Source organism: Leucopleurus acutus (genome assembly GCF_964270905.1).
Source record: "Leucopleurus acutus genome assembly, chromosome: 15".
In the NCBI taxonomy this organism is placed as follows: domain Eukaryota; kingdom Metazoa; phylum Chordata; class Mammalia; order Artiodactyla; family Delphinidae; genus Leucopleurus; species Leucopleurus acutus.
The window spans coordinates 43627783-43636565 of record NC_139157.1 but is presented as its reverse complement, the minus strand read 5'-3'; the positions used below and the strand labels follow the sequence as shown (position 1 = coordinate 43636565).

General features: G+C 43.0%; 1 protein-coding gene across 2 annotated transcripts; it reads left to right on the top strand.

Annotated features, from left to right (window-relative positions):
* Positions 1-6060: 6060 nt before the first annotated feature.
* CALHM6 (calcium homeostasis modulator family member 6) lies at positions 6061-7983 on the top strand (the record flags this gene model as incomplete). Of its 2 annotated transcripts, none has more annotated exons than XM_082855558.1 (2): positions 6061-6134; positions 7561-7983. In XM_082855558.1, the coding sequence occupies 2 exons, from the start codon at positions 6069-6071 to the stop codon at positions 7981-7983; spliced, it is 489 nt and encodes a 162-aa protein (XP_082711684.1). The 2 variants fall into 2 exon arrangements, with proteins under 2 accessions (XP_082711684.1, XP_082711683.1); XM_082855557.1 differs by having other exon boundaries at positions 6069-6596.
* Positions 7984-8783: the final 800 nt, after the last annotated feature.

Genomic DNA, 8783 nt, shown 5'->3' with positions numbered 1-8783 from the left:
TAGTCTCATATTTACTCAGGGTACCTGTAATGGCAAGAGAGAGACAGATTATATCTATACCTATACCTATACCTATACCTATACCTATACCTATACCTATACCTATATCTTTACCTAGAGAGAGAATGAAGCAAGAAAGCAAAAGGACACACCAGATCTGAGAACCATGTTTTGAAAACAACTGAGTATAGGTATTGGCAAATATAGTTTACTGAATTAAAAAAACAAGAAGCTTATGAAAATCTGAGAGACATTTATAGTGAAAGGAATCGTAATCCCAACTGGACCTGTGGTCTTTCAACATTGTACAAGTAACACACGGATGAAGAAAACTACCCAGCCACCAAGAAGGGCGAATGCGCGTTAAGTAGTATTGAGCCAAGGAAGATAACAGAAGACCTTTCAGGGGGTCGAGTCATGAGAATCCAAGAACGTTTTGCAGTCACCAGGGTAGGGACCTCTGTGGTGTTGGCCCAGGAGTAATTCAGAATTGTAGCAGGTCAGTTAGTGCCTGTTGCCTGCTTCCATTTTTCCCTTTCAGGATGGAGCGTTTCCTGTGGTTGTCCTGGCCCTGTTTCTCCACTAGGCATTGTCTGTGGCAAACGGATTAATCTATTACTGTGAATTCATAGTCTGCGGACCAAGAAGGGCCACATGAAGACCTGATGTGGAGACTATCACACACCACCCAGATATTCTGGACTCTGAGCTCCATGTCATGACCGGTTTGGACTTTCGCTTTGTTTCATTTGGGAAGATCAGTGAGTTTCAGCCTCTCACCCACCTCCTTCCCTCTCCACCCACCTTTCCCCTTGGCCTTGTTTCTATCCCAACAGTGGGCACACAGAGGACTCTACAGAGCACAGCTGGAGCGTTGTCTGAATGAGGCAGGTGGCTCTTTCCATCCTGTATCCCCCAGGGCTTGGGCAGACGCCACCAGATCCCGATCCCATCTTTTCCACTTACCTTCCTATTGATTTTTGACACCTTTCAGTTCTCAAATGGTTCTTTATCTTCCATATTCTTTAAACACAGTTTCTCACTAGGATTTATTACTTTTGGCAACAAGAGGTGAGTTATTAGGATTCTAGGTTCAGGGAGCAGCCCCTGATATGAGCCCTGTGTGCAAAGAAAGAGAAAGAAGAGACTGAAAAAGCCTCTTCCCAGAGTTGTTCCTTAGACCTTCTCATTACATCAGGGCATTTTATATTAGTTTTTTAAATTGTAGTAATAACAGATGCATGTTAAAAAATCAAATACTGTATATATATCTTAAAATTTTTTGCTTTATTTTTACACAAATGGATTGTGTGACATGCAGTGTTTTTGCTTGCCTTTTTCAATTACCACGTCTACTCTGTCTTTTCAACCACACCAGCACATACAGATCGACCTCAGTCATACGGATCTGCTTTGTATTCTATTGCATAGATGCCCATAACTAATATATATAGTTCTCTACAACTGAACCTTATCTGATTGTGAATGTTTTAAATATGCAGCATATTTCATGTGATTTATTCTTTTAGGGAAGATCTTTCACAACAGTTTAACTTCTCCAATGAGTTGATTTAAATTTTTGAGATTTTGCAATAGTCACGTTTATAATTTGAAGAAACACGAATTTTCTCCTATTAAGTTATTTTCATTTCCTTTATCCTAATCCTTTAATCTTATTTGTTATTCAACGTTATTATCTTTGGAAATCCAAATCTTTGGTCATAGTTCCTAAACTAGCAAACCAAATTTGAGTTCAGGGGAACTAGGCTTGTGATGAAGCAAAGGATAAATGGCCATTGGCAGTGAAGCTCTATCCCATGTTAAAATCACTCTAAAATGACTCTCTGAATTGATGGGAAAACACAATTTAATGTGTGTTTATCAAGATTCCTAATAGATACAGGTCTTAAGAACCATGGAAGGAAAACTAGGACCTTTAATAGCCTTTTATGGTAGCAGATGATGATGATGGTGGTGACAACAAAGACTGGCCACATCTAGGTTCTCAGAGTTAAAATAATCATCTACCATAAGAAAAAAAATTTGGGGGGTGGGAATCACGGAATACTTAAAATTTTGTGATAGGTTTAGGAAATTCAAACTCAGAAAAGGGGAAACTAATCTATTAAAAGGTTACTTGAAATGTTATGGGATTGCCACTTAGCAACTGACACTGCTGTGCTAAGGAAAAGTCTGAACTTTCCTTCTTTCTGCTTTATACTTCCAGAGGAAGAACTTTTATAAACATTCAAGAATCTTATTATATTAACAAGTCCCAGGTCCCATACTCTCAAATACATTACTTAACATAAACAGTATATTCCACAAATTACAGCATGCAGAAAGGTATACTCTAAGATTCAGAATATCAGACGTTCTAAATTTACTTGTTATTTTGGCATCCAAAGTCGTGTCTTGCATATTGCAGATACTTAAAAGATATATGAACCTTAATTTGATTTTACTCTCGCAGGTCTTGGGGCCAGGATTGACAGTTTGCTGGAATATAGCAGTTGTATTCCAAGCAGGACCATACAAAATTAGTCTCAGTTCTCATGAGAACTACAGAGACTAATGTTTGACATCCAGCTCACTTAAGGATGACTGCAAGGGACTTTCAGATTCACAGTGTGAATGTATACTTCCTTTCAAGAGTTTCTCTTGCTTTCTTTTCCAAGAAATGTTTTGTGGTTTCTGAAATCCATTTCTGACACCGATAATAACAGTGTTGAGAAACAAAGTACTACAGTTTAACAAAACAAAACAAAACCCATAACCATTGGTTTTTCGCTGTGTTTAACATGAGAGTCTCTCACTCATTTCTTAGAAGCTAAAGTAAATTGGTGTTAAATTATAGGTTTTCAAAAGTGTAAAGTTCTTTCAAATATTATTTAGTGTACTCTCAGAGAAAATTCTTGAATCTTCTTGAATTACTATGTTACTCTATTTGCACTAAAGGCTGAACTTCTGAGCAATGGCCTCTCAGAACAGAGCCGGCTATAAAGGGCTGGACAATCTTCAATAGACCCAGAACTAGAACCACCCATTGCTCCAGAGGTGGTAAGGGTGGGTGTCCGGGCACTAGACTCAAATCAGGGGCTGGGAGGAAATTCAGGCTGGTGGGCCGCAGCTGGACTCTAATAGTTATGGAAACCTGGAATAAGTACAGAAGGATCGTCTTATCTGGGAGATCTGTGATCGGGGGGACACAGTGGTGGCATCCCCAGGAGGTGATGTTTAGAGACACAAGCTGACAGGATAATAGGTGAGGATGCAGCTCAGTCTGTAATGAGTTTCTGGGGCAGGATCATAAACCTCATACCCTGGTCTCTAAAGCCCCTAAACCTGACCTTCCACCTGCAGCTCTGCCCTCGTGATGCACCACCTTCCTTCTCACTCTCAATGCTCTCGTCACTCTGGCTGTCTTTCTAACCGCAGAATACTAAGCTCCTTTACACCCAGAGCCTTTGTCATTCGCATTTCTGCTTAAATGTCCTCTCCTCATAGAGGCTTTCTCAGGACACTCTCTACCACATGATTGCATTTTAATTATCTGCGTAACCTGCAGACGTTCCCCCTCATCATCTATATCCTCTCCACTAGAACATCAGCTCAATGAAAGCAGGGCATCTCTTGGTCTTGTTCCTTGTTGTACCCAATAACACCAGGCATTTTATAGGTACCTGGCATATTCTGGGTGCTTATTAAACCTTTAAATGAATGACTGAATGAACAAATGAACTAATTAATAAATTGGTTAACAAATGAATTACTCTAGTCAGGATAGTAACTAAAAATAAATGAAACCAAATCCTTGACAGCGGCGAGGAAGAAGAAGGCTGTCGCCAGATGCAAACGTCTTAATAAACGAAGGGAATGAAAACAGATTGCAGGACTGAGGTGACGGAGGAGGTCAAGCTAAACAGCTTGAGCCCTGATGGAGAATAAACTATTAGAAGTGATGGGAAAAGCCCAGGTGTGGATGTAGTAGTGGGGGAATGCCAGCCCTCCCTCTTGTTCTGAGAAATGTGGGAGAATAAATAAATCTCACTCAAGAGAATGGAAGGGTATGTTTGAGTTAGGTTACAATTAAGGGAGATTTGCATAAAGCCATCTGCACAAAGGTTGTGATACAGTGGAATTTGTTCAGGACGGTATGTGGAAAGCGTGGGAAAGGAGGCAACATCTCAGAGGAGTAGGGTGGCAGTGAAGAGAGGAGAAGGGTCACCCACAGGAAAAGGGAAGGAAGAGTTTTTGCATATGTGGGCTTACAGAGATGATAGTCATAGCAGAAGTGATTTGCCTCAAACATGCAACTTTGATGCAAGTTTACAGGAAGCCTGGCAGTACCTGGTCCAACTCCAGAGAAGAGGGCCCCAACTGTCCAGCATGACAGAAAGGACCTTGATCTGGGGACAGCTTCTGAACACTCACACAGAGAGAGTAGCTATTCATCCCAGTGCCAGGTGGTTCTGTGCCAGGAACTGGTGCTGGGAGGGAGCTCAGGAGGCAAGTTGAACTAAGAAAAGAGTAACATGTTCCTGCCCCGTCTCTAACAGTTCAGTAGGCTCTGTGGGCTACCTGTTCTTCCCAGATAAATAAGGCAAACCTAGGGGATGGGCTTGAGCAGCAACCAGTTCACTGCGACCTGCTCCCCCAGACTCTGTATCCAGACACCCTCCTTGAAGTGAAATGGACAGCTCAGGGCACACTGATCCTCTGAAGGTCGTGGAGGATCATTGAGTCACTGAATACAATCCTTGATCTAAAATAGAGCATTCATTTGGATTCTTAAATAATGTACAACCCAGTTGTCTGTTGTCTCTTCCTGACGTTGCAAGGTGAGAGGTAATCCCTCACACTGAGCATTCATTAATAGGCACACCCTGTGTGTAAAAGTGCTTTACAGATGCTACGCAATTTACTTGTCTCAGCAATCTTGAAAAGTGAGCACTATCTTCTGCTTTTACAAATGAGCATGATGAGTCTAGGGGGAGCTAACTTATTAAACACACACATACACACACACAATGCACCTGACTTCACAGCCCATGTCCTTTCAAGTACACCTCACCTCACTCTAGAGCTGCTCAGAGTAGGGCTCAGTTTCACAGAAGTGGTTTTAGCTTGTGTCAGAGAAATGCTGCTTTGAGAAAACTGAAAGTGGAGGAAATAATGTTAGTTAGATGTGGCTGCAGATCGAAATTTTTTGGTTCAACTAGTGTTTTTTGAGCAACCATGTACCGCTCTCCTCTGCTGATCAACTTGGTGGTCACTGAGTAAGGATTTGACACTTGTCCACATACTACCAGTGTTAGGACCCACCTGAGGGGGAAAAAAAGAGGCAGAAGTCAATACTGTCTATTCAGGCTAATGTCCTGCAGGAGACCAGGCAGAGGAGAGGACAGTGGCAGTTCTGTCCAGAAGGGGGACAGAAAGGAGACAGACATCATGGACATACTGGAATTTGAGCGGGGCTTTGCTACGATTTAGTTTATGAAAGAGAAACTGGAAATTTGCCCTTGAATAATGTTTCCTTTAAATGATCAGTTTTGTTTGGTTTCTTTGTTTTGTTTTGTTTCTTGCAATTGTTTGGTCTGACTGGGAGTGGGTTTAGGAGCCAGGGTGGCTGCCATCGAGGAAAAGCTGGTGTTTTTCCCAGTTTATCCAAGTAAAAAGTATTCATTTGGTGACTGCATAGGGTCATTAAGGGTAAGGAAAGTCCCCTTGTCAGGAGGAAACAAAACTCACAGTGGAACAGGGCCTATCTTCCCTCAGAGTTCCGGAACTGAGGGATAAAGGTCACCAGTACCTCCGCTTCTGGAAAGGCATGAGTACTAGGGAGGTCAATGGTGTGTGTGTTTGAGTCTGCCGCACCTGGTCTGGTTGAAATAAGAAAGCGAAAGCTCAGGAAACCCAGAGAAGACCCTTTCTTTTTTGGAAGGCTTGGCTTAGCAGAGCAGGGAAAACCCCAGACCCCAGACCCTCCCCCAAATCATTCGAGGAGCTGGGCAGCGAAGAGGCAGAAGCACACGGGCACATCCACGGCGCCCTGGGGTAGGAGACCAATGGAGAAGTTTAGGGCGGTGCTGGACCTGCACCTCAAGCACCGCAATACGCTGGGTTACGTCCTGGTGAGCTTGCTGACGGTGGGTGGGGAGCGCATCTTCTCCACCGCGGTGTTCCAGTGCCCGTGCAGCGACGCCTGGAACCTGCCCTACGGCCTGGTCTTCCTGCTGGTGCCGGCGCTGGCGCTCTTCCTCCTGGGCTACGTGCTGAGCGCGCGCACCTGGCGCCTGCTGACCGGCTGCTGCGCGCCGGGCGCGCGCACTGGCTGCGGCGCAGCGCTGCGCGGGGCCCTGGTGTGCGCGCAGCTCAGCGCTGTCGCTGCGGTCGCGCCGCTCACCTGGGTGGCCGTGGCGCTGCTCGGGGGCTCCTTCTACGAGTGCGCCGCCAGCGGGAGCGCCTTCGTGGCGCGGCGCCTGTGCTTCGGCCGCAGCCCCGGCTGCGCGGACCAGCTGCCGCTGGTGCCGTGCCATCAGGTCCAGGCTCCCGACGTGCAGGACCTGCAGAAGGAGCTCAAGGCCCAGTCGCAGGTCGGGCGCCCGCGCTGGACGCGCTGGGGGGATCGGAGAGGGACGGGCTTCTACGGGGATGGACGGGGGAGGTAGAAATGCGTGCCCTTTCTCCAGACATACGACATCCGAAGACTAACTAGAATGGTTGTTGGCTTCTCGTGAGCCGATAGGCATTCCTTCCTTCCTTCCTCCCTCCCTCTCTCTTTCTTTCTTTCTTCCCTCCCTCCTTCCTTTCTTTCTTTCTTTCTTCTCCCTTTCCCCTAACTCCCTTCCTTCCTTCCTTTCTATCTCGGTGCTTTTTCTTTTCTTTTCTTTTTAAAATTGAAGTACAGTTGATTTACAATATCGTGTTAGTTTCAGGTGTACAGCACAGAGATTCAGTTATACGTGTGTGTGTATCCTTCAGAGTCTCTTCCCTTACAGGTTATTACAAAATATTGAGGATAACTAATTAACGGGAGAAAGGCACTTGGGCACTCGTGTAGTGTCAGGCAGCCACTCTGTACCAGTCACCGTGCTGGGCCCTTTACTTCCTTTATTATTCTCTTCTGTCTTTACAGTGAATACACTGAGTCCAGGTCAAGTTGCTTGTCCAGTCAGAATTGTTACAGTAAAATGAGTCTGCCTGGCTCTAAAGCCATCACCCCACACTACTTCTGGGCTTGTAAAGCTAAGAGGTTCTTGGAAATGAATGTTTGTTTCATTGGATTTTCTGAAATTCCACATTTTGAGTTCCAGGGATTCGACATATAAACTCCTCCTTGGGCCCTTGACATGCCTTGGAAAATGACTGTCTTGTCAAGTGAGCACTTGTACTGAGGGGTTCGAGAGGTTACTGCCACTTCTTTCTCGTAAGGGATTAAGACCTAAAGCTGTTGCTTGTTCATCATCATAACTCTAAGTAGTTCACACTTTATCTGAGGATTTAAAAATTTCTAAAAAAAAATGTGACTAAATTGCTATTTTGTTGTGTTTTCTGAAGGTGTTGGGCTGGGTCCTGATAGCAGTTGTTATCATCGTCCTCCTGATTTTTACATCCATCACCCGATGCCTATCTCCAGTTAGCTTCCTGCAGCTGAAATTTTGGAAAATCTATTTGGAACAGGAGCAGCAGATCCTTAAAAGTCAAGCCACAGAACATGCAACCAAACTGGCAAAAGAAAATATCAAGTGTTTCTTTGAGTGTTCACATCCAAAGGAATACAACACTCCAAGCATAAAAGACTGGCAGCAAATTTCATCACTATATACTTTCAATCCAAAGGAACAGTACTACAGCATTTTGCACAAATATGTGAACAGAAAAGAGAAGAATCAAAGTATCAGATCTTCCAAAGAAGATGTGGTGGTTCCTGTTCTTGGCTTTGTAGATTCATCTGATATGAACAGCACTCCAGACTTATGACCTTATGAATAGGAAAAAAGTTCTTTTGAGTTATTGATTCATTAAAAAAAATAAACATTGGTATTGTTTATGACTTTTTCTTTTGGTCTTCCAAATTATGGAAACACAGCATATTAAATCAAATAAAAATTTAGAACTTTATCTCTTTATTATATTATAAGAAAAAAAGGAAGCAAAGGTAAATGGTTCACTCAAAGTGACAACCTGGAACTAAATCAGAATTTTTATATCCCTAGCCTAGGGTATTTTTCACTGAAAAATAATGCTGCTTTCAAATAAAAGAATTTAGTAGCAAAAACAGCAAAATAACAATTGAACTTCAGACCTTTCTTTTAGGGTATCTGATTTCAAATTCACTTTCATGCAGACAGCACATTGTTTGGTACTTTAAAATACTGGCATTTTATGGCTACTAAAACAAAATACAAAAAAATCATCATGAAAAGGGAAGTAAATTTTTTTAAAAACAAAATTTGAAAAACTATGATAATTGCAGGCATAACCTGTATTTAGTTTGTAGGATCAGAAGGAAATTTTTAAAGCTGTTTATTGTGGTAAATTTCAAATATACACAAAGGTAGAAAGGATAGTATTATGAACCCTCATATGGTCATTACACAGCTTCAATGGAGTGGAGAAGTCAGCTAAAGCCTACACCATACAAATAAATATAGAAATACAAATTGTGAGCTGATTTAGATTGAGGAGGAGGGGATTGGGGAGGTCTGTGAGAAACTGAAATCTGTAGAGTCAGAGAAGAGCATTTCAGTTTGCAGAACAGTATGTACAAAGATGGAGGT